The 25117-nt window shown below is 58.5% G+C and overlaps 1 protein-coding gene across 1 annotated transcript; it reads right to left on the bottom strand.

The window, feature by feature from the left end:
* On the bottom strand, window positions 1-25117 carry Spock2 (sparc/osteonectin, cwcv and kazal-like domains proteoglycan (testican) 2). Its single transcript, XM_005390019.1, has 11 exons — window positions 24495-25117; window positions 12465-12473; window positions 12099-12144; window positions 11796-11910; window positions 10082-10196; window positions 8187-8301; window positions 7693-7812; window positions 6842-7060; window positions 5344-5406; window positions 3583-3720; window positions 1-3480 (listed from the first exon to the last, which is right to left on the bottom strand). The coding sequence occupies exons 1-11, from the start codon at window positions 24681-24683 to the stop codon at window positions 3335-3337; spliced, it is 1275 nt and encodes a 424-aa protein (XP_005390076.1). The 5' UTR covers window positions 24684-25117; the 3' UTR covers window positions 1-3334.

The raw sequence follows: 25117 nt of genomic DNA, 5'->3' as shown, positions 1-25117 counted from the left end.
TGGTTTATAAAGTTTTTATTTTCCATTTTCTTAAAAATAACATTTGATTTCCTTTATGCATGTGTGGAGTGTACTTGTTTCCTTAGGCTGACTAATAGGCAGATAAAGACGACACAAGGCGGGGTCCCCAGTGGAGGTGCGGGGCAGGGGAGGTGAGGGTGTGAGGGAAAGGGGTGCAGAAGAAGGACAGTGTGGGGTGATCCAGGGACGCTTGAGTGCCCATCAATGCACACACAGGTCTAACACTTTGTTTCTTGATTGTTTTAAAAAGACATCTAAAATTACTGAGAGATACAATTTCAGCACTTAAATCTACAGACAGAACCCAAGCACTTGAACACAATTCTTAACTCTAAGCTCAGTTATTGCACATCACACGGTTTGAGTAGGCTGCAGGGTATAAAGCAGTTGGCTCCGCTTGGGACTTCCTTGGGTTGTCTCCAGTCTCCTTTTGCTCCCCCAGTGTCCCTTCTCTGGGACCCCCACCAGCCCACAACCCCACGGTGACCCTGGGGTGTCAACGACTGGCCACTTGTCCTCCCCGAGGAGCTGAGGGCTCAGGCTTTGGTGAAATGGAGGGTTCTGGCATTGGTACCAATGGACCCCACACACTCTGAGGTGAAGCTGGAAGCAGACAGAGTTCTCAAAAGGGTTAATGGGTGGCCTGTGCTACAGCATATCAGGCAGACTGGAGCAAATAGAAGCATGGCCACCACCTTGTGTGGTCACACCGCCAGCAGGGGGCAGTCAGGACGCCCTGTCTCCCTCTCCTTAGAGCAGCTTGCTTCCTGGGCTCCCCGACCACACCCCTTCTCCATCACCTTCAGACCCTCTGAGTGGTCTCTCAAGGCACATTAATTGTCTCCACTCCCAACCTTCCCCATTTTTCCAGCATCCATGCACCAAGGAGGCCTGGGGCCAGGCAAGTCATGGTTCTTGTACAGTTTGGTCGAACTCTTTTCAGTGCTGCTCCACAGCCCCTGCTGCCCACGCCCAGGAATGGAGGGCAGGAAGGGGCAAGCACACTGGGTAGAGCGGCTGGCAGGGGCTGGGACAGCAGCTGGGTCAAGGGCATGAGTCCACGGGGTGGGGGTGGGGGGCCTGCATTCTTGCCGTGAGAAACTTAAGCTTGCCTAACAAGAAGTCACCCGAACCCTTCAGCCTTAGGAACAGCTGCTTTCATCTGCCTTTGCGGGGGCTGCCTCGGTGGGGTGCAAAGCAGTGGGAGCTAGAGACAGGGCAAGACCGGGCCCCTGCAGGCCCACTGGGGGCTAGTTCAATGCCTTTTGCTTTCTTCCTAAAACATATTTACAAGTTCAGAGAAACGTGCACAACCAGAAGACCCAGAGACAGAGAGCACAGCCCCCAGAAGAGGAGGGCGACAGTGGGAGAAGGAAGAGGCCCTCCCACCCCAGGGGGCTGGGTATCCTTCACGGCTGCCTCAGGACAGTGTCAGAAGTCGCCCTGGGACATCCTAGCGAAAGCAGGAAACTTCAAGTAGCTCTGAGTCAGAGAAGCAGCTGCCTCTGGAGAGCAGAGGGCGGATGTGACTGACCAGGGGACCAGAGGAAGGGCAGGGGCGGACAACAGGGCCAGGGGTCTGGAATAGCGCGACACCTCAACAATCAGAACTGTGCTGCGGGATGAGAAGCACTTTATGGGGCTAAGTGGAATTTTGTTATTTCCCCCAGAGGGCCCAGGAGATGCAGATTCCAGGGTGGAGAGAGGGTGAATGGGCGAGGCTCCTTCTCAACGTCCAACAGCGCTCAGGCTCAGTGGATGCTGGGAGAGCCAGGCTACACGGACCCCATGCAGGGCATCTACCCCTGTAGCTCTCCCAGGCCACCGTGATGGCCCCAGGTCCACACACGCACACACACATGCACGCACACCCATACACACCCATGCGTACCCATTCAAACACACACAAGCACACTGCACTCTCCAGAGGCCCACGACCAGGTAAGAAATGCTTCACCAAAGGTGTTAAAGAATTTGCTTTGGCAGGGAGAACTGGACAAATTGAAGAAAACACAGATGAAAAGCCACAGGGTAAGCCACATCTTACCACACTTCTCATGTGGGTAAGATGACCTCCTACCAGGTCAGAGGGGGACGGTGTGGCGTGGCCTCGGGGCTGCTTTGTCACTGATGTTCCCACACTGCAGGGCTTCAGAATAGAGTTTGGGTAGCCCTGCAGGACACTTGGGGACAGCAGGAACCCCAGGGGCCAGAGGAGAAGGGCTGGGATGGCCCATGGAGTTGCTCCTCACGGCAGTGAAGGGGAGGATCACAGTCCCGGGCAGCAGGGAGACCCCACCTCCCAACTGTGCCTCCTTCACAGGGTCCCAGGGACACGGATGCCTATTGGCCCAGGCAGGAAGGAACATTTATTTAGGGGGTCAGGGAGGCAGTGGGTACACATCTGCTGCTCCTGATCCTCAAGCTCCTGGGGAGGAGCAGGAGGGCACCCCTCACAAACTCTCCACGGGAGAGTCAGGCAGGGCTCCATTGCATTACCCCAGCTCCAGGCTCCAAGACAGCCCACAGGAGACCTGCAGGGGGAGCCGGCCTGGAGCTCGAGGCTGTCCCATGGCCACTCCTAAGACACTGTCTGGAACCTGCCCTCTCTCTGAGCTGCCCCTGCTCCCCACTGCTCCACCCCTGAAGTGGGAAGGACCTGGCCAGTCTGGCAGGGTGCTCCTTCCTCCTGCCTCTCTGGTCACTCCAGCCAGGCTTCAGGGACTTTCTCCAGTGCTTGGGGCGGGTGCTCAGCAGAGGGACAAGGCTTATCACTGCCGGTGAGGGCTTCACACCAAATCTATGTGACTTTGGGAAGCTCTACAGCTGCAAGACTCCTGCCCTCCCCGCTGGGGCCCCTGAAGGGCAGGCAGGGGCGGGAGGAGGCACAGCTGGTGGGGACCCCAGGAGATTGGGGTAAGGTGGGTGGGGTGGGTAGGGCAGGACTGGGGCATCTTATTTCATTGGGTTTTGACCTGTGGGTGTGAGAATATGCATTTTTAAACCAAGGAGGAATGGAAAGAAAACAAAGACAAGGTAGCTAATCGGGCCTTTGGGTGACTCACTCTGCCAGGACTGGTGTGGACACATTTGTCAGTGCATGCCACACACACACACACACACACACACACACACACACACTCACTAGTCCCAGCCACATGTGCAACACGGAGCCACGCACCCACACTTCAGATCCTACCACCGGAGCCAGGGTGCCTCCGGCTAACTTCCGGATCCATTCGCTAAGCTGCCCGCTGCTGTCCAGGTTTCTGCTGGCCACGGCACCCTGGCCTGCCACAGCCCCCAGGACCATCTACCAGATGTAGCCTCCGTCGTCGGCCTCACCCGCCTCGCCCTCTTCCTCCTCCGCCTCCTCGCCTGCTTCTTCCGTCTCCTTCTCCTCCTCATCCTCCCAGCCGACACCACTCCCAAAGTCCCCTGAGAAACCCACGATGTCATCTGTAAGGGTGACAAGCCAAGAATGGCCTGGTAAGGGACCTGCTCACCACCCTGTCCCCCACAGCCTGCCCCACATGGCCCCCAGGTGCTCCGAGGCCTTACCACAGTCAGGGCTTCCACGCGTGCGGGTGCCAGTCAGCTCCAGGCCGAGCTGGTCCACACACCAGCAGTCGCCGCTGCTCTGGTCACACTGCATCTTTCGGTAGTAGCCATCCTCGTCACAACTCGGGATGAAGATGCCTGGGTGGGACAGTGGCAGCCTCAAAGCTTGGGTTTGAACAGGGACCACATGGCCCCAGAGCCTGTCCAGCGCTGTCCTGACCCCTCAACAAACCCAGATGCTCAGGGATCATCTCTCCCAGCCATGCTGACCCGAAATGGTGCTGCTTTTCTGGGCCACCTGCTCAGACACATGATGGAGCCTCTGCTCTCACCCCTTCCACGTCTCTGCTGCCCCTCTGGTCCGCCTGGCCCAGCCTGGAATGCTTGAGCTTCTCCCCAGCACCGTGGATCGAAGCTGCCTTAGGGACCCACCCCTTTCCCTCAGGACCCCCAAGTTCTGGTCCTCTGCCTGCCCACAAAACATCTTCTGAGAGGTGGGCTCTGACCACTTATTAGCCAGAAGAGACAGTCAGCTAACATGAGGTCTGAGGTTGGGGGGCTGAGGCAAAGGGCCTGCTTAGGGAGTAGGCAACAGACGTGGGCATCCTGGCCAAGGTGGGGCTCACAACAGGCCCTGAAGGCCACCAGGCCTGCAATCAACACAACTTTTGGGGCTGGGGATATAGCTCAGTAGCAAAAGCACATGCCTGGCAAGTGCATGGCCCTGAGTTCTACTCCTGGTACAAAAATAATAGAAAACACAACTTGTGGGTGCTTCCCATGCTGCACGCCAAGTGTGCTGGTCCTATGGGCCCGGTCAGACATCAGTCTTCTTTGGAGGAGCTGCAAGGCCCTATGGGACCTGCCTCCCCGATCTCTGTCCCCTCAGCCATCACGCTGCAGTCACAGGGGTCCTTTTCTTCCGTTTTCCCAGAACTTTGAGCTTTTTCCTGCCCTTGACTCGGCACTTGTCTCCTTCTCCTCCCTCAGGTCTCCCCTGGAACATCAGCTCCCCAGAGGCCTCGGCTGACCCCTCGGGCTCACTTACGTCACCTGCCTTCTCCCTCCACACCCACATGCAAGTCACAGTTGGCGCTTCTATCTCCTTGTGCACTTCCCCAGTTAGCCCGTGCCAAGGCTCACAAGGACAGGGACCCCATCTGTCTTGCCCACGGGCTCTGGCCTGGACTAGATTTGCTCTGCTGTCTCTCCAGGGTGTTTAGGGGGGCAGACATTGTGAACATCTCCCCAGTGGGGCCCACTTGGGCTCCACACACATGCTTGCTGACTTCCACGGAGCTGAAGGTTCTAGGGCCCCTCTGTATCCCAACTTCCAGCCCCCGAGTGAAGAGTCATAAAACAGATGCTTAAGTCACACTTGCTAAGCAGAGAATGGGGACAGCCTGGCCCACTACAAGATTTAAACAGAAAGAAACATGGGGGAGCACACCTGTGATCCCAGCACTCTGGGAGACTGAGGCAGGAGGATTACAAGTTTAAGACCAAGCTGAGGCAACTTAATAACTTAGGAAGACCTTGTCTCTAAATGAAAAATAGAACAGGGCCAGGGATGACACTGTAAAGGTCCCAGGTTCAATCCCAAATGGCAGCAAAAAGAAGCAAAACCAAGAAGCCTGTTTCCCTCTCCTCCAGACCAGGGCTTCCTCTGGGCTCAGGGCCTGCCTGAGGCACAGGCCCTGGAGCGTCTGAGCTCAGGGGGGCTGCCCTGCTCCTCCTCTGTCCACACAGCCCGCCCCTCACCTGGCTTCTTCTTGACAGCTTCCTGGATCTGGATGCGCTCCAGCTCGGCCAGGCAGGGGGGCTCTGTGGGAGAGAGGCAGCCTAAGGGCCTGTTCCAGGTGCTGATGGAGTCTCCCGAGGGTTAGGGAGCCCAGCAGGGGCCCTGCGGGGTGAAAGACCTACAGGGGCACCCCAGGTGGCAGTGGGATACACTGCTCCCTCTGAAGTCCCCAAACCAGGGCAGGGGCTCAGCAGGAAAAAAACACTCTGGCTCTAATTAGGGGAGGCCACCATGGCCAGCCGTGGGATGGGCTCAGGGCCCCAAGAAGCCCAGGGTTCTCTGAGGGCATCAGGGTACCTGGGATGAGGCAGCAGGAGTCAGAAGAGGGGATGGGGTGGGTATGCAGCCACCTCAGGGTGGAGACCCGGGGAGCATAAGACTATCCAGCTGTCAGACAGAACTCCCAGCCAAAAACAACCAGAGGCTAAGCTCCAGCATGCCTGCCTGCCACCCTGGGACTTGCCTGGCTTGCAGCGAGGACAGTCCCAGCCCTGTGCAGGAAGGCTGCTCTGTGGAAGGCTCAGAAGGAGCCTGCAAGGCCTGGCGCAGGGCGGCTGGGGCGGTGCCTGGCAGGGAGGCTGGCAGCTGGGGGTGCAAGACCAGCCCCCATGCTTGCATTTGAGAGGACTTCATGGGCTCTGCACCCAGATACTCTCCGTTCATCCTCACCCCAGTCTCTGAGGTAGGTACTGCCATCTCCCAATTCAGAAGAAGCCAAACTCAGAACACTTGGTGACTTGTAGGGCCACAGACTAGCACAAGGTGGAGCCCTGGCCTTGCACTCTGGCCTCGGACACCACTACTTCCACACAGGAGGCCCGGCGCAGGCCACTGCCCAGACCAGCTCCTGGCCGGGAAGTTCATTTGACCCCTGGGATCTCAGTTTCCCTATCAGCGACATTTGCCTCTTGGCCTAGATAATCTCCTAGCACAGGTGCAGTTCTGACCCCGGACAGGTAAGGCAAACAAAGGTTTCCACAGAGTTAAGACCAAGGATCGGGGCTGGGGATTTAGCTCAGCGGCAAAAGCGCCTGCCTGGCAAGCGCAAGGTCATGAGTTCGGTTCCCGGTACGGAGAAAAACCAAAAAAAAAAAAAGACCAAGGATCACCTATGTAATTTCTTGCTGGGGCCAAAGAGGCAAGAGAAAAAAAAAAGATGTAAGAGGTGCCCGGAAGTGGAATCACTGAGAAGCGAATGCATCTTCAGCTCTAAGACCCCCATCCTGACCCTCTGAGGGGCCCTAAAAGGCATCCAAAAGTGCTTAAGCTTCAGGACCCACAAAATCCAGATCCCCCTGGGGCCTACTGAGAAAGGGAGTCAAGTGTTGGCTCCCTGGGCTCTGAGAGACGAAGCCTTGTGAGGGCACAGGGATGGGCAGCCGGGAAGGCTCGGGCCTGGACGGGGCCGGGGGGAGCAGCCTAGCACAGGGGCAGAGCCGCGGGGACCAGGCCGCTTACTCTCCCTCCAGAAGCAGAAGCACCACTCGGCGGTGGAGACGCGGCCGTCCTTGTAGGTGTCGCAGGAGTTGAAGAAGGGGCGGATGCAGACCTCATACTTGTCCAGGTTGATGGTGGCCAGCTCGGTCTGGTCTAGGAAGAGGTCGGCACTGGTGTCCAGCTTGGAGAACATCCAGCCGATGGCGTCCTTGCAGCTGGCCCCCAGGCTCTTGTCCAGCCCTGGGGAGCAGACCAGGATTCAGACTGGCTCCACCCCGTCCCTCCATCCCTCCTCTCCGTCTTCATCCTCAGCGCTGGCCCTCGTGGTGGGGCCAGGCAGCCTGGAGCCCAACCATGAGAAGCTCAAGAACAGCCAAGGTCCCTCACCCTACTCTATCACAGCTCTGCATCTGCACCACCCAAATCCTGTTCTGAAAGCTCCCAGAATAAATAATTCCTTTTTGTGTGTGTGACACTAAGAGTCAAACACAGCCTTGACCACACTAGGCAAGCGTTCTGCCACTGGGCTGCAAATCCAGGCCTTTGCACTGATCTTCATCCTCAGCTCTTTATTGTTTGAGATAGTGTTGCTCAGTTTCCCAGGCTCAGCTTGAGCTTGCCGTCCTCCTGCCTCAGCCTCCTAGAGTGCTAGGATCACAGGATTGCACCACCACGCCCCGCTCCTCCACCCATGTTAAGAAGTTTTTCCCATTCGCTAGCTGTATCCTTCTTGCACTGGTTAACACTGACCACTCATTCTTTGGGGGCTCAGCTGTTTTGGGGATCTATCAAGCAGGGATTAGGCCCGGGCAGGAAGGAGCAAGGGTGTGCTAGCCCGTGCACGCCTGTCTCCTCGGCCTTCCCTCCTGTACCTCTGGCCGGGCTGGCAGCGCTGCTGGCAGAGCCATTCTGCTTGGAGTTCTCATGAAGGAGCTGGAACCAGTCCCGCAGCCGATCGCCCAGGTCGGCCAGGTCCTGGCCCGTACAGGTGTCTGCAGGGGGTGACACAGAGAAGGGTGCAGAAGGTGAGTTGGTGGGGTGAAGCTGCAGCCTGGTTTCAGTTGGGGACCCTGCCTGTAGGGTCCCCTGCAATAACGCCAGAGAAGGGAAGGCAGAAACCAGGGGCTCCCTCTCCTGGCCTCTGCCACCTTCCTCCCACCGCCACTAAGGTCCTCCCATCACCCCAGTGTCCTGAAGCCAGGGGAGAGATGTGACTTCTGAGGCCCAGGCCTGCTGTCAACCAGGGCCCCAGAACCTCACAGGTCTTTCAGGACTCCCCGGCCCCCGCTGACCTCTGTTACCACCCTACCACCCGAAGAGGTGCTGGGGCCCTGCAGGGAGGCCCCCCAGCCGGCATGATTGTTACCTGACTTGCCGTCAGTGGTGGAGGCAGCAGCCTGCTCCGTGGGGCAGGGGCAGGGGCCCTGGCATCTCACTGTCAACTGCTTGTTGCTGAGGCAGGCCTGCTGCTCCAGCTTACACTGCAGGAGAAAGGTGGGCTGGGGTGAGGCGCCCCATCCCCCATCCCCAATCCCCATCCCTGCAGCTGGGGTGCCTTGCGCCTCCCACCCTGCAGCCCCACCTTCCCTCCCCAGGAACAGCCGGAAGGGCCCTCCTTGCCCTCTGGGGACCATGGGTACCAGCAGCAGCAGGCCCAGGAAGGGGGCCCAGGGAGCAGTCCTTGCTGTGAAGGCTGCTATGGACCCCACCTGGCCCTGCCGCCCTCCCTGAGCCTGTTTTGGCTCCCACAGCCTGTCCTCCTGCTCACTGTCCCTTGGTCCCTCCTTCCCTGGTCTTCCCATAGTCTCCTGCAGGGGCTCTTGATAAGCAGCAGCCACCATCATTCTCTCTCTCTCTCTCTCTCTCTCTCTCTCTCACACACACACACACACACACACACACACGCACTGCGAGCTTCACCTGCTGCGGGCTGCGCCCCACTCTCAGCATCTTTCCCTGCCTGTTTGTTTCTCCTGGGCGAGGGCTCCTGGGACGCGGGTCATCGCCTCAGCATTACAGCATTGTGCGCCTTCTAGCACTGCTCCCACTGTTCCCAGCCGCCCCGCGCAGGAGGGTCTTACTTCTCGTGCTCAGCAGAGAACATCAAGGCACAGGAGGCCCAGTGACACACGGGCCGTGGGGAAAGAACGGAAGCCAGACCTACTGAAAACCTGTACCTGCCCACAGGAAAGGTGGCCTTGAACTGCAGCTTCCTGCCCAGGGGTGGCTTTGTCCTCCGGTGTGCACCATGCGCTCTCCCCGTCCTCCTCCTCAGCTGCCTCCTTCACATCTCCCCCACCCTCCGCCGCCTCCTAGGTGCCGCCTCTGCCCAGACCCCTTGCCCACTCTTTCTCTTCCATGTCTTGCCTTGGGCGTCCGCACCCCCTTGGCAACTCCACCCTGTGACCTTGTCACCAAGCTGCTCATTTCCTTGCCTATTTATTTTGTGGTACTGAGGACTGAGCCCAGGGCCTTTGCACCGAGCTACATCCCCAGCCCTCCCCACCTTTGGGGACGGCACAGCTGAGTTACTCAGATTGGGCTCAAACTTGCCATCTTTCCACCTCAGCCTCTCGGCACAGAGATTACAGGTGAGTGCCACCACGCTGGCCTGCTGACTCTTCACCCGAAAGGGCCCTCAAGCCCTGAGACCCAACCCTAGCAACCGTCGGCACCTGCCAGAACCCAGCAACCCCACTTTCTCGTTACTCACAGCAGCACTCATGATTAGCACCTATATGTCTATGGTGCTCTGAAGTTTGTAAAATGTTTTCACAAATATTATCTCATTTAATCTTCACAAAAATCCCGGAAGAGATTCCCCTGATTGCCCCGATCTTTCTCACACCGTCTTCTCAGCAAGGATTATGTCCTCCTGCCAGGGTGCTCCAGCTACCCGGGGACACACCGGCTTCTTCACCCCAGCATCTGGTCAGCAGTGCTTCTTCCTGCCAGCGTGCTCGGTACCTCTCAGAGCCCCTCACCTCACTTATCCCCGTGCAGTACCCAGTGGCCATGTGTCTCTTCCGGCCCCTTTCAGCTGCCCAAGGTCAAGGACACGGTCTCGCTCCATCTGTCAGGCCTCCCTGGCCAGGGCTCAGGTGTCCCTCTCACGCCCTGCAGCTTGATTGCTCTGCATGCACTGACTGTCCACATCAGTCCTGGGAACCCCTGGGGAGGCCCCAGCTGAGCTGTCCCCTCTGCTCCCTGTGGCCCCAGGTGCACCCACCCCACCCCACCCCACCTGGGGCCGCTCCTCACCACTGAGCTGTATGTGTGGCCATCAGAGCCGCAGACCGAGGCCAGCTGGGCCATGTGGCAGGGTTTGCAGATGGAGTCCTTGTTCCCATGGAGTTTCAGGGTGGGCTGCTTGATCCTACAGGAAAAAGGGTTGGGAGATGTAGAGAAGGAGATAAAAATGAGAAAAGGGCAAGAGAAGGTCCAAGAGTCCGGCCCCAACAAGAGGCTGGCCAGCGGACAGGCCGGCACCTCTGTACTCCCACCCACCCACTCTGGCTCATAAGGGTGGAACCAACTGGGCAGGGCACACACCCCAGCCTTCTCTTTTCCAGAGTCCAGCGAGGCCTTTGGGACCAAAGCCAGCTCTGACTACAAGAGGTAAAAGTCTAACTTCACATGGGGGATCAGTCTAAGTGGGAAGTCATGGGCCATATCTGACCTGCAGACTGATTTTGTCTGCCCACCAAGGGTGGTTAGTGTTGTTTTGCAATCAGTTATTTGCTAACATTTGCATAGTGGGTTCACCAAAAGAAAAATGACCTGAATTCTTGGAAATTCTTAGAAAAATGGAGGATACGGGGATCCAATTCTGAGTTGTTACACAGAGAAACAGCTACCCACTTCCCAGAAGGCCTGGCTTACCAGAGTGGCCTGTCACCAGGCTTTCTTCATGCCCAGCCCCGTGGGCATCCAAGAATAGAAGTCTCAACTGGATCCAGGAGACAGGGGAGGGAAATGGGAGCTGCTCCTGGGTCTTGGAGCCAGGCAGGGTCTTGACCTTGGGCTGGAGCTGGGGCCTCCGCAAATATCCCTCACCCCTTCCCCCTCTGTAAGCCTCAGAAGCTACAACCTTAACTCTCAAATCATCTGGTCTAATACCCTACTTGTCTTGAGACACGGACACCCAGGCTGACAGAAGAGGTGTGACTTTCCTTGGTGTTTCGGAATAGTTTTCTGAGGAGTGGCTTCCTCCTTGCTCTCTGTTATGGTTTAGGTATCAAGTGCCCCCAAAAAGTCTCATGGGTGTGGAAGGTGACTGGATCATGGGGCGCTGTACTCAACAGTGGATTCCTCTATTGATGAGCTCATAGCTGAATGCAGTGTTAGATTGGGAATGGCTGGAGGTGGTCCCTGGGCATGACCTGGAAGGCTGTATTCTTGTCTCTGGCTCCTCCCTTCACTCTCTGCTCCCTGACCACAGTGTGATGAGCAGCTTTGCCTCTGCCATGTTGTTTCTGCCTTAGAGCCAGCCCACCATGGACTGAACCCATGGAAACTGTAAACCAAAATAAACCTCTAAGTTTCAGGAGTCAAACACTTTGTCTCAGAGATGGAAAAGCTGACTAATGTACTCTCTCTTGATGACTCCCTTTATGGAAAACCAGCCTCCATATTGTCCATTTTGAGGACAGGCAAACATCCCTATGAATGATTAAGAGCTGAGGTCTCCACCTAACAGCTATGAGAGAGACTCAGAAGTGACTCCTCCAGCCCCAGCCAAGCCTGAGATACACAGCCCCAGAACCATGACTCAAACCTTATCACAGACCTCAGGCCAGAACCATCCAAGTCCTGGCCTTCTGGCCCTCAGAAAGTGTGGGAGATGACACACAGCGGTTGTGTCAAGCTACTAAGTTTTGTGTGACCTGGTTGGAAGCAATAAGCACTAATGCAGTGAACAGGTCAGCAGGACATGGCCCTGGGGCTGACCCCTGCAGGCCTCCTGGGGCCTCACCTGTGCTCCAGCTTCTTGCGGCTGATGCACATGGCCCGCTGGTAGCCCTGGGCGATGCACACCTTGTGGCGGCTGCACTTCACCTTCTGGCAGGGGTCCTTGGTGGTGTCCAGGGCTGCAGGGACAGTGTGAGGACACAGGTCACGTGGGAGCTTCTGAGCTAGGAGGCCCCTCCCTCCAGCAGCCCTTGGCAGCCCCATCAGGATCTGGCTGCTTGAGGAGCCCCCAGGCCATTGGTCTTGCCCACTGGTCTCACTCCTCCCCGTTGTCTGTCCCCGCCCCTGGCTGGGGAGGACATGTTACCTTCGTCTCCTTGCTGATTGTCCTCCCAGATCTTGATGTAGTCATCCTAGAAGAAGACAGAGAGGGTGGGGCGGGGGCAAACGTCTGCATCCCTAGCCAGCTCCACTGCCTCCACGCTGGAGAGGACAGGCCTAGGCCACTGTGTCCACATGCACACTGCCGCCATCCCAGTGGCTGCCCGGATGACCTCTGTCCCCCTAAACAACTCCCATCCAGAATCCCAGCCTCTTCTGAAAGGGCCTTATTCTCCTCATCCTGTGCCAGATGCTGGCAGGGAAGAAGTTGGGGTGCAGGTGCTGATGGATGGGACGGGGAGGGGGTGTGGCTCCAGAGGGGCCGCAGGCCCTGGGATCCGGCAGTACTCACCTCCACCTCCTGGAGACGGGCCGTGGCAGCAGGCGCAGCACAGAGCAGAGAGGACAGAGACAGAAACGGGATGTCAGTGTGGGCCCCTCAGACCATGAGGTCCCAGGGCCCCTCAGGGTGGGTGCTGATGGTCTTTGACCGCCGTGGAGGCCAATATTCCTGCATCGTCACCACAGAGAGCTTCAGGCTGGCTCTGGGGGCAGCGGGGTGCGGCTCACGGCTTTTGCAGGGTGACATATGCCTGCCAGCTCTGCCCCACCACCAGGATGCATGTCTGCAGAGCTCAAAGGGCCGTGCAACCTAGCAGTGCCCCAGAATTGCCACGCCCTCTCTTCTACCAGGGCCCCTTCCTTGGCAGCCCCCTCCTCCCGCCACCTGCCACCCCGGGGGTGAGGTGGGACAGGGCTCGCTCTCCCAAGCTGCAGGGGGAACTGCTTCTCACTTAAGGTTCCTTCCTTCCTGCCATGCTCAGACTGAACGACAATGCTTCCCCAGTTACCACAGCCCAGCTTCAAGTCCTCGATCAAAGGAACCTGAAGAGCCCTCCCTGTGCGGAGAGGCCCGATGGGAGGGGCCTGACCCGGCCCTGCGTCAGGGAAGCCAGGTCTCCGCTGCCCCGCAGAGCCCCTCCTCCTCTGCATCACAGTCTCTGAGACCTCAGGCATGGGGAGACCCACCCTGCTCCATCGTCCTGTGGCCCGGGACCCGGCCTGGCCCACAGCCCAGCCACGAACTCCAGCGCTTCTGGATTCCTCCCTTTCCGCCGCGGGGGGCGGCAGGGGAGACAGTTGCTGAAAACCAGCACGCGGCTCCCGGGCCATCATGGTGAAAGCTGGGCCAGGCGGGCAAGGGCAGGTTCCTGTGGTCCAGGGGCTGCAGTGTCAAGGATCCGGCCGCCAGGGGCTGGGGAAGAGGCATGGCTGCCCCTTATCCTGAGTCCTGCCCCACGTCACCGGAGACACGCAGGGTACGGGGCAGAGGCCACACTGCAGTGTGCGTGAGGGTGGGCGTGGCCGGGCGCTTGGCTGTCAGGCCTGGGAAGAAGGCCCCGAGGGCTCATCCGGGAGCAGGGGCACAGTGCGGAGCTCCCAAGGGCTTTGGAAACCCAAGGCTCTGGGCCTCTGCAGCCTGGCCTGGAAGCTGGCAGGGACAAGGCCTCCCTCGGGACAAAGGCCAGAAAAGGCCAGAGCGGGCAGGCGAATGTCTCGTGGACGCACAGCACTGTGTCCAGGTGTGTGCCTGACACGCATCACATGTGTGACGCATGTGTGCACGTCCTTCTCCGTGCGAATGTGTACTCACGCACACATGTGCACGGCGTGTGAGAACTAGGGCGCCTGCGTGAGGCAGCCCACCAGCGCCAGATGGCTTTTATCAGAACCAAAGCAACAAAACCCAGCCTGTGAGCAGCCCCCAGTTTCCACAGCGGGTGCCGAGGCCCGCCCGCGGGCGCAGCCTTCCTGCCTCTTCCTCAGTTTCGAGGTGGCAGCAAGAGATGGTTGGAGGGGCAGAGAACAGCAGGCCTCTCCCCAGGAGGGCCGCCCTCACGCCCACTGCCATCTCCCTGGGTCCTCACCCTGCCCCTCACATCGGCCCCCACAGGCCCCCACATCACGTCTGAGCAGCCAGTGTCCAGCAGCCTCGGGCCAGGGAGCAGACAGAAGAGGTTCAGGAGGGGCTTCCTGGAGCCCCCATGGGCCCAGTTTTGCCACAGGGCACGAGCTGAGCGCTCTGGGACCCCAGGCCAGCTTTGGAGCTGGCAGGCTCAAGGGTCCCATTGCTTGGGGCCGAAAGAGGCAAGGTCAGCCCCAGCTCTTCTCTTCCAGGAGGGGCATGGGTGAGGGGTGGTGGGAAACAGAGGCCGGGAGTGACAGGGGGCTGAGGCTAGGGTTACAAGGAGCGAGCGAGGAGGGGCTGGTCTTCACCCCTTGGGGTGGCTTGGGAGGGTGGAGCGGGTGGAGGGCGTGAAGCGGGACTGCGCGTCCTTCCCCTCAGCCAAGGCCCACGGAGTCTTTGGGACTCAGGACAACATGGTTCTGTGAGTCAGGACTGAGGATTTCCAATTAGGAATTCAGGGGAAAGCAAGGGTCGGGTAGGACTTCTAAGAGACCAGCGGCTCCCCAAGACCCAGCTTGTGTCCCCAGTGCAGACGGTGGGAGTGAGCTTGCCCCCGGGTCTGGCTAAGCTCTGTGTCCCCGCTGTGCCCCATGGCTGTAGGCTGGGCCCTGGACCCCAAACCCCTCACTCCCAGAAGCATAGAAGCAGCCAACCTAGGGACAGGAGGCGCTGGGGTGGCACCTTTTTTTGTTTTGTTTTGTTTTTTTGGTCTTTGAGACAGGGTCTCGCTATGCAGTTCAGGCTGGCCTTGAGCTCACTTTGTAGCCCAGGCTGGTTTTGAACTTGCAATGATCTCCTGCCTCAGCCTCCTGAGTGCTGGGATTACAGGTGTGTGCCACCATGCCCGGCTTTGGGGTGGTGGCACCTGATGCCAGCTTCTGCTGGCTGCAGGAGCTCAGTGCCTCCCTCCTGGCACTGCCTAGGGCCCCAGGGAGACACAGGAAGCAGCACACCACAAACCATCAGGGCAGCAAGAGAGACCACAGGTTCAGGGGGAGGAAAGGGGCAGATGGAAGATGAGGGGCGAGAGAGGCCACTCCAGACACCACAACATGGGAATGGCCACTTGGGGACACGGCCTGGGGACACCCCTAGCGGCCCTGGAGGTCGGGTGGGGCCCAGCAGCAGGTCCAGGGTGAAAGAGAGGTGTTTGTGGGCAAGGGTGAATGGGGCAGCCGGGTTTATTTAGGGCGCTGCCGTAGGCCCATTAGCAGCTGTGAGAAATGGCAGTAACGGCACAGTGTCTTCTCAGGAAACAAGAGGCCGCTTCAAGGCTGGCTCTGCTGCTGCTGGTCCTCACCCCCCACCTGATAGAAGGGGTCTCCGGAGCCCCGCTCCAGGGCCCTGGGGAGCTGGATCAGGACTCAGAGTTCCGGGCTGCCAGAGGAGCATGCGTGTCCACAGGCTCAGTATAACCGTGGGGGCCACAGAGTGGACAGGCAAGAGAAACTTCCAGAAGGTACGGATGACCATGGCTTGTATCACATGGAGTCTTAAACTCAGTCTGAGAGCTGGATATGGTGGCGCACGCCTGTAATCCCAATGCTCAGAAAGCTGAGGCAGGAGGATCACTGTGAGTTCAAGGCCATCCTGAACTATACAGTGAAACCTTCTCAAAATACTAAAAATATTAGATAAATAAAGTTATTCCTCCTCAAGCAGTTTGTGTTAACAGCATAGAAAGTGAGAAAACAGAGCCGCAGCGAGGCAGAGTGAGCAGCCCCAGGTTACAGACATGAAGAGCCGGGCCAGGCCTCCAGCTCCCCTGTCCCATGCTGCGCTCGTTAGAGGCTCTGCTGCGGAGAGGGCAGTGTCTTCCCCGGGTCCCAAGGCTCTGCGGGTCGGCGCTCCCCTCTCCGCGCACCCTACCAGCACTTGATCACTGCAGCGCCCCCTGCTGGCTGCTCCCCGCCCACCCATCTCCCTCTCTGCTGAAGCTTAATCTGATTTGGGACCTCTCACTGAACAGTTCGCTCTCATTTGGTGGGGGGAGGGTTACAAAGGGAGTCAGGTGGTGACACACGCCTGTAATCTCAGCACTGGGGAGGCTGAGGCAGGAGGATCGCTTTGAGTTCAAAGCCAGCCTGGGCTCCCCAGAAAGACCCTGTCACAAAACAAAACAACACAAAACAGGGGTAGATGAAAGGGATTCCTATCAAATTGTGTAACACTGGCTTTCCCTGCAGGACAGGGATACAGAGCATTTTGGCACTTTTCTGCTTTTTCCCAAGTTTCCAAGATTTCTACAGTGAACATGTATTACTTGTATAGTAAAGGGAAAAAAAATAGCAAAAGTTAGATTTTACAATCCCTTCCCTGGTTCCATTACCTAAGAAAGGTGAGTTTTTCACTGGCACCCAGGTGCCCCATATCCACCTAGTGGATGTGTCAGCACCTGGTACCTCTGCATGGCCACTTTCTCCATCTGCAATGTATGTGATATCCAACCCCAGAACTCCTAGTCATTCTTTAAAACCCAACTCAGGCATCATCTTCCCAAGCCTGTCCCAAGCCTGTCCCATGCCTGGTCACCCTCTAGGCTGCCTGTACTTTGTGGAAGTCTATTACTGCACTGGTGACACCCCACTTTTGCTCCATTTTGCCTTACTTAGATGGCCAATTCTGGAGCTAGGGCTATTTAGGCACATACTTGCTATCCCAGGAGATGCTAAGGTGAGAGATCACCACAAGTTCAAGACCAGCCTGGGCTACACAGTGAGTTCAAGGACCACACAGGAGAAATTATGCTAATCATTTTCCAATCGTTGCCTTCTTTACTCTTCACAGAACCCCAAGGGAATAGTACTGATATTATCCCCATTTTTCAGGTGATAGAATCAAGGATCAGAGAGGTTAAATGACTTTTGAAGGATCACACAGCAATTGCCCAGCAAAAGAATACTGGTACCCAGATCTGTGATTTTAGAATCCATGCCCCTAACCAGAATCCATGAATATTAGCTGAGGAGGACAATGGAAAGCCAGGGTGGCATCAGGAGGTCCAATCCCACCATAAGAATGGTTTCTCCTACCACATCGGCTCTGCTCCAGCCTGAGGCAGGGAGTCCAGCAGCCAGGACAGGAGGGACAGGCAGTGGAGGGAGAAGCCACCCATGGGCCTCCCTGCTCCAGGTTCTTTCCAGAATCGCTTCACCACCCCTGGTTCGGCTGGTTTGGAGCTAACCCATCTCCTGCTTTGATCTCTGCGGCTCAGCTTGGTCACCATGGAAACGAGCCCACTGCGCCAGGCTGGGGGAGAGGCGGCAGTGCGCAGGCCTGGCGGGCTCAGGGCACACGCTGGGTGTTTCCTTCCTGTCATTTTAATTAGCACCCAAATCACCCGCTCAGTTCCCAGCTTGAATTAACCCAGCTGCCCCAGCTGCTGGCGGCAGGGACGCGGTCAACCGAGCAACGAGCAACGGAAGAGCAGACCCTGCGGCCCTGGCTTTGGGGTGAAGCCCCGCCGGGAGGAGCTCCGCCTGCTTCTGCAGCAGTGTTGGAGCTGGGCGCTGGATTCCCACCTTGCTGCAAGCAAGGGAGCCCCTGGTCCTGGACAGACTCTGTCCTCTTAGTGTCCCCTTCACTGTGAGATGCCTCAGGCTGGAGATGCCCAGTAATGTGTGTGAGCTGATTCTACAAACTGCAAAGCTCTGGCTTAAAAGACACAAACCAGGAAGGGGACAAGGAAGAATTAAGGTGTGTTACACCCACATAACAGCTCCTCACGCTGAATGTAATCATTATGTACTGCAGTAGTGTACTAATCAAACAAAAAGGACACAAACCAGAGCTAGCCACGGCAGCACACACCCGTAATTCCAGAGCTCAGGGAAGGCTGAGGCAGGAGGATTGCAAGTTTGAGCCCAGCTTGGGCAAATTATGTTTTAGCAAGACAATGTCTCCAAAAAAAAATTTTTTTTTCTTAACAAGGTCTGGGAACGTAGTTTAAGGTGAAGACTCAGGGTTCAATCCCAGTACAGCCCCCGAAGAAACAAAATAAAAAGACACAAACCAGGACCACTGGCCCCAGGGTTCCCTGGTACGCACAGTAACAGCAGGGGGCAGGGGCAAGAGACCCCTTTGGGTCTCACAGTCACAACGGGCCTCAAATCAGACATTGGCCGGGCTGAAAGGCGAAGTTTACCAGGAGATTCATAAACCGCAGTGTCTGGAACCCCGTTATGGCACCGTCTTCATTTTCTTCTAGATCAAGCATGCCTACAGGCAGAAGTAGGCCAGATCTTCCCGGCCCGCAGGAGGCCCTGTGAGGCCAGGGACTGTGTGGTGAAGCCCAGGCTGGGCGGGGCCTTCCAGCTGAGCTTCCTCCTGCCCTCCGATGCCCCGGCCCAGGACCAGGCACGGTGAGCAGGAGCTATGGAGACCTGGCGCCAGTCCCACCCAGCCAAGGAGCTAGCCACTAAATGCCTGTCCTCTCTTGGAGGAGAGGTGCAGGCAGGATGTGAGGTCCCGACAAACTGAAGGGACTCCCACCTCCCGCCTCTCCTCCCCTTTGAGGAATTTCCTTGGAGGGCAAAAATGTGCTTATCATCATCATGGCCTGCGTGCCAGGAGCCAGCCTAGGCTCAGGTATGCCCTCGCCAACACCCACCCGGTGCCCAGGCCTGACCTCCTGTGACTCCAGTGGCATCTCAGCTACCACCCCAACCTTGGTTTCTGCTCTCTAAAGACACAAAGCCGGAGGCAGTAGCACACACCTGTAATCTCAGCACTTGGGAGGCTGAGGCAGGAGGATCGCTCTGAAGTCAAGGTCAGCCTGGGCTACACAGTGAGATCAAGGTCAGCCTGAACCACATAAAAGGATCCTGTCTCAAAACAACCCCCCTTCCAAAAAGAGCAGATCGGAGCAGGGGGCTTCTTGTGCTTTGGAGACACAACTGTGCTCCACCGAGGGACCCTCTCTCCCCACCCAAGGTCTGAGGGGGTCAGACTGAGGCTGGGGAGTCTGGGAGCTCTTCCTCCTTTCTCACCCACTCCTGTTCCACAAATGAAAGGATGGACTTCATTTTAGCAGTGTCTGTCCCAACTTTCTAAGGAGTAGAAGGGAGAGGAGACGCCTCAAGAACTGCCACTGCTTAGAGCAGAGCTGTCTCCCCCAACCGTGCTGCCTCATGTGGGGTGCTGGTCCCTGGAGAGAGGCTGAGCACAGGGAGCTCCCTGCTCCTGCGAGGAACCAGGCAGAGACACATTACAGGCTACGTGTCCACATCCCCGAATTCTTACGCTGAGACTCTGACCCGATACATGGTATGAGGTGGGGCCTTGGGGAAATGACTAAGCTTAGAGGCGGTCATACGGGTGGGATGGGATGAGTGCCCTGAGACGGGGTCTCACTATGTAGTTCAGTCTGGCCTTGAGCTCACTATGTAGCCCAGGCTAGCCTCAAATTTAAAGTGATCCTCCTGCCTCAGCCTCCCAAGTGCTGGGATGACAGGCGTGCGCCACCACACATGGCTGGGATCAGTGTCCTTAGAAGATGAGAAAGAGACCGGTGCTTGATCCTCCTGCCATGTGAGGACACAGACAGAAGACTGCCACTGACCAGCAGCACTGAGTCTGCTGGTGCCTTGATCCTGGGCTCTGTGGTCCTGGAAGCATAAGAAACACACGTCTCTTGCTGAAGTCGCTTCTCCAGCCTCTTGTTACAGCTGCCCAAAGTGACTACAGTGGCCAGGGTGTGTGTCCCAGCCTGGGGTTTGCCCAGATGCCATGAGACCCTGTTTCTCAGTGCTCGGGCAATACACACCCAACCCTGAGCTGGCCATAGGCCTTTGTTCAGGGGGGTCTCAGTGTGCAGCAGGGGGGGTGGGACAGGGTGACGCATGACTGGCGGGAGCGGCTGCTGACAGGCTCTTGGTTATCTCTCCTGAGTCACAGGAGGCCGGGGCTTTGTGGGTCGGTGTGTTTCTAGTGGGAAACTCAAAGCCCAGAGAGGAAAAGTAGCTGCCTCAGAATCACGCAGCGGGTCTACCCTCTCACCAGGAAGAGGATCGGAGGACCCTCCTCCCCGAGCTCTCCCACACCTTAGACAGCCTCTGACCTCCTGGAGAAAGGAGTGGTGCTGGCCCTGCTCCCTCCTTAGACTCCTGGAAGATGAGAGGAGCACACAGCCCCTGGCAGCCTCTCTGTGCAGCGAGGCTCCCATCTCGGTCTCTCCCCAGGCTTAGAGTTCCACCCGGCCTTCAAGAGCCCTCCCCAAGCTGACGCTGCTCTGGAGACGCCAGCCGGGCAGTGGGAGAGGAGTTAGAAGCCCAGGTGGAGGAGGAGGCTGGGGAAGGACCTAGGCCCAATTGTGGAATCCTTCCTGACCCACTTTTGGGTTCTCACACGCCCACACTTCCCTACGAACATCTGTGCCGCATCCCCACGCTTGCACGGGGCTAGGTGTGCGGGGAAGGAGGGGTCACAGAGGAGCGCTGTGTGGCCCACACTTGCTCCTGCTGCTGCGAAGAACATGAGAATCACATGGGAGCTGCCGGCCAGGACACCCTGAGCCGACCCGGGGTCACCAGGAAGTCAGCGGCACCCAGATCCGCTGTGAGCCAGGGAATCAGCGAACAGGCAGAATCGCCTTGGCTGGGAGACCGAGGCGTGGCGTGGGCCAGACCCAGAACCAGCCTCCATCTGCCCGAGAGAGCACCGCCTACGCGAGATGCCCTCCAGCCCTGGGACAAGATGCCCCACACCTGAGCCTTTGTGTCTGGCTCCCAGCAGGAAATGGAAGCTGAGCCAAGTCAGAACCTGAACCCAGAATCCGTACCTGGTACCCCTAGTTCTTCCTGGATGGGACTTACCTTTAGGGTGTTCCTGGGCTCTGGCTGGCGGCAGGAGGCACTGCTCCTGCCCGGGGCACCTGGGGAGCTGGCAGGATGCAGGAGGGGGTAGCCAGTTCTCCAGGGCAGACCCTCCCTTCTACATCACTAAGGGTCCTGAAAACCAAAGCCCAATCCGGTGACCAGGATGCAAACCCTGCTCTGCCAACTTCTAGCTTTTGACCCTAGGTAAGTTATTTCATTCCTCTGTGCCTCAGTGTCTTTGACCATAAAATGGGCAAACTCTAGAGGAATAATCACACAGGTTGTTGAGTACAAACCTCCCACTGCAGGGCCTGGGAGAGGCAGGCCCACTGCCCCTAACCGTGTGCCTCTAGTGCCCAGAGCAGGGCTAGACACCCACAAGTGTAATAAAATGTAACGGAGGAGGAGTGCAATGTAGTGAAGAGCCAAGAAGAATGAGAACAGTCAGTTCCTGAGGGCCGGGGAGATAGCTCAGTGGCACAGTGCCTGCCCAGCAAGTGCAAGGTCCTGAGTTCGATTCCCGGCACCAAAAAAAAAAAAAAAGAGAACAGTCAGTTCCTGCAGCCATGTTCTAGGGAGCCCGTCCTGAGGACACTGCACCGGTGGGGAGGAGGGCCACCTCCTCCCAGCGTCCCCCCCCACGAGGCCCTGCACGCTCTCTTCTGAGGTCCTCGGTCCCACCCCATGATGTAGGGAGTGAGTTAAGAGGTAGGAACACTGGGGAACAGGAGCTGGGTGTGGTGCACACCTGTAATCCTGGCACTTGGGAGGCTGGGGCAGGAAGACTGTGAGTTCAAACCCAGCCTGGGCAATTTAGTGACTTAGCAAGACTGGTCTCAAAATAAAACATTTTTTAAAGTGGACTATGGCTGCAGCTCAGTGTGAAGGGCTCCCCTAGGTCCAATCCCTCGTAGTCCAAGGCTGCGCAGGGCAGAGCACAGCTAGATTGTGGGTGAAGGAGCCAGGCACAGCACATGCCCCAGCTCCTAGCCAGGGCCGCCCTCCTCCCTGGCAGCAGAGTGCAGGCTTCGCGGGGACCCGCTGGGCCCAGGACGTGCGGCCTGCGCCCATGGAGGGAGGATTATTCTGCTGCTAAACCTTGCCTCCCCGATAATCCCCAAGCTGGGAGCTGAGCTGAGCCGCCCGCGCTCCTCACCAGCCCCACTGATCGCAGAAGGGAGGGCTCCCTGGCTTTGGTCCTTTCCTCCGCCTTCCTGAGCCCTGGACACAAGCCCTGCCATCTCCCCGTCTGTTCCATCGCTACTATTTAAGAAGACACTTTAGAGGCCTTCAAAACTGTTCCCCAAGAATGTCCCTTTCCTCATGCTCCTGCCTGGGCAAACGGGGGCGGGGGGGCTGTGCCATCTTGTGACTGGACCATGAACAAGGCTCCAGCTCAACCCTGCAGCCCCTGAGGGATTCAAAAGAAATTCCTCTCTCTCTGGTGAGGAGCCAAGCTTCTGTATTCTCAGAAGAGCTGGCCCATGGGCTGTGTGCAAAGATGGATGCTACTGTGCCCAGGTGGAGGGCCTGCCGCACTGAGGTAGGAAGTACAGTCTCTGCTGGGAGAGGAGGGACTCGTGCTGGCACAGTCCCTGTGTACAGTCTGTGCACTGCACAACTCCAGGGGGCACCACTCGTGTGGTAGCTCCGCTAGAGTTATGCAATGCTGTGGCTCTGAGCTTGCAGCCTCCTTGCTTTTCTGCAAAAGCTGCCAACACACTCCCATGGCCAGGCCGTCCTGCCCAGCCTTCTTTGTCCTACTTCTCTCCCTGACCCTGTCTTCCGGCAGCCAGAGTTGCCTTCAAGGGGGTTTTCATAGCAATCTGCCCTACCAAAGCCCGAGCCCCCCATCAATATACACCCTAAAGCTCTACATGGCGTGCAGTGGGGCAGGTCCTGCAGAATTTCAAATTTGGGGCCTCCCTTCTGATGAGCATGCAGGAAGGAGGAAGTCACTGGCACCAATCCAGGGAGACAGGTGGGCAGCCCTGTGCCGGGGATCAAGCAGTCAGTCAGTTATTATTCTCACCCACTGGGCTGGTTACTGGAAGCAGGTGGAGGAAGGGAGGTGGAAGGGATCTTATTTTTAACCCTCCACTGTTCTGATGAAGCATCTCTTTTCCTTCTGACCTTCACCAGTCCTATTTCCACGGATCAGACAGCCAGCCAGTCCGAGGGAGGCCTGGACGAGTGACACATGGGCTCTGGACTGGCAGCCGGCTCCACCCCTCACTGCTGGGCCCCAGGGCCTCTGCCCAGGCAGCCCAGGAGACTGCGGCGGATGGGGCTGGGCCTGCAGGTGCCAAGGGACGGCTCCAGTTCCCGGGCTGGGCCAGCCTTGGGTGGAGCAAAGGCTGACACCCACGGCCCACTCCGGGGTCCAGGCCACCCAGTGTGGGAACCTGGCTGCCGTGGTTCCCCCTTCCCGGACAGCCGGACTTGTATCCCTGCCTCTGTGCATCGTGTGGCAGGGTTCCACAGGGAGCACGGGTGTTTTAACGAAATTTCTAAGGAACTTGCGGATGCACGCAGCTGACAGAAACAAAGGTCGAGGGGTGGCATGTGTTGCGCTAGGGAGTTCCAGGAAGAATCTGGGGACTGAGGCCCAAGAATGCAGGTCCTAAATGAAGCTTTCTGGGGTCGCCAAGATGAGCTGAGCTTCCCGGCCCCCCGGTTTTCTGGGACTCACCCACGCCCTCGCGTGCTCACCCCGGCCCGTCCATCCCCCCAGGCCTTCTGGGAGCCGCCTCCGATTTCCCCTCTGAGCTACAGGTGCCGGTAAACAAAGTGCTGCAGCGACGCCAGCGCCCGCAGCCGCCTCCCCGCCCCCCACCCTGCAAAGTTCGGGCCAAGGTTAAGCCCGGGTTGGGGCGCGCGCTGCCAGCTACCCCCGACCCTCAGCTGCTGGGCTCTCCCTCTGCTTTCCAAGCCCACCGAGCTGCACGTCGTCCCTCCCTCGGGTTGCAAGCTCTCCTCGTGCGGTAGTCCAGCCCCACTCCCAGGGTTGGTCCCAAAACCCAGCCTAGTTTGGTGCGCGCACCTCTGCGTGGGGACCCCAGACCTGGTTCTGGAGTACAGCGGCCCTGGGCTGCTCCCCACTACGGACACGCCTTCCATCACCTCGCCTCGGAGTTTGCAGGGCCCCCCAACTCAAAGCTGTGGCACATTATCCCTTACCCGGGATCCCCCTCCCCCAAAGCCACAGTGGGGACCCAGGGCACCCGCGCAGGCGGCGGCCCCACCCAGACCTGCGCCTTCCGCAGTGCCCCGTATGTGGCGCCTGCAGCAGCACCGGCTGGGGACAGGCCGGGGGCGGCTCACGAGAAGGGAGGGAGCCGGGCCAGCGGCTTCGCACCCTGCACCCCATCCCTGCACCCCATCTCTGCGCCCGCGGAGCGTCCCCTCCCGGCGTCCTCTCGCCTGGGGCTCAAGGGACGGGGGAAGGGGGTGGGGACTGGAGGGTCCCGCGGCTCTGGGGACACGGGAAGGGGCGCGACGGGGACTCGGCGTTGTTTACTCAGCCGACCGGGGTGCTGGGGTCCCCGCCCCGCCGCTTCCACCCCACACCCGCGCCGGGCGCCCCGCGCGCACTCACGTCTCGGAAGCGGTTCCAGTGCTTGATCTTGCCGCTGTACTGCGAGATGGACGACAGCCATTGCTCGTCCTCCATGAAATTGCCGGGGGTCTCGCCCTCCTTGAGCCCTTTGGCGTCGCCTTCGGCCAGGGCGGCAGCGGCCAGCAGCAGCAGCGGCAGCGCCAGGCGCCCGCAGCCCGGGGCGCGCATCGTGGTCAGGGCCGGACCGGGGGGTCTTGACTTCTGCAGGATGTAATGTCCTTCCTGCCACCCCGCTGCTGGCCAAGCGCGCTGCGCTGCCGCGGTCCCCGCCCGCCCTCCTCCGGCGCTCTGCTCGGGTGCCTGGCGGTGGGGGGTCGCGGCTGAAATGTGACCTGGTTAGGAGATGCACTCGTCTGCAAATGCTCAGCGCCGGCCGCCGAGAGGCAGAGGGAATCAGAGAGGCTGCGCCAGCAGGGGCTGTGTCTGTAACTGTAGCATCGGCATCACGTTTGACATCATCATACCTGGTTGAAAAAAAAAAAAAAAGGAGGGGGAGATTTCAAAGCGGAGCGCTGGCTGAGAGCGCGTCGCCAGCCAGCCGCAGCGCAGCGCAGCCCGGCGCACTGGGAGTTGCAGACCAAGGAGGCAGAATACTGCGCTGT

This window comes from Chinchilla lanigera, unplaced genomic scaffold, assembly GCF_000276665.1.
Source record: "Chinchilla lanigera isolate Chin_1 unplaced genomic scaffold, ChiLan1.0 scaffold00036, whole genome shotgun sequence".
NCBI lineage: Eukaryota > Metazoa > Chordata > Mammalia > Rodentia > Chinchillidae > Chinchilla > Chinchilla lanigera.
This window is presented reverse-complemented; position numbering and strand designations above follow the sequence as displayed.

Coding starts and splice junctions, on each gene's coding strand:
- Spock2 (XM_005390019.1), bottom strand. CDS start 24,683: ATGCGCGCCCCGGGCTGCGGGCGCCTGGCGCTGCCGCTGCTGCTGCTG. Junction 7,813..8,186: donor CACCACTGACGGCAAGTCAG/GTAACAATCATG, acceptor CACCCCCTGCAG/ACACCTGTACGGGCCAGGAC. Junction 3,481..3,582: donor GCGTGGAAGCCCTGACTGTG/GTAAGGCCTCGG, acceptor TCACCCTTACAG/ATGACATCGTGGGTTTCTCA.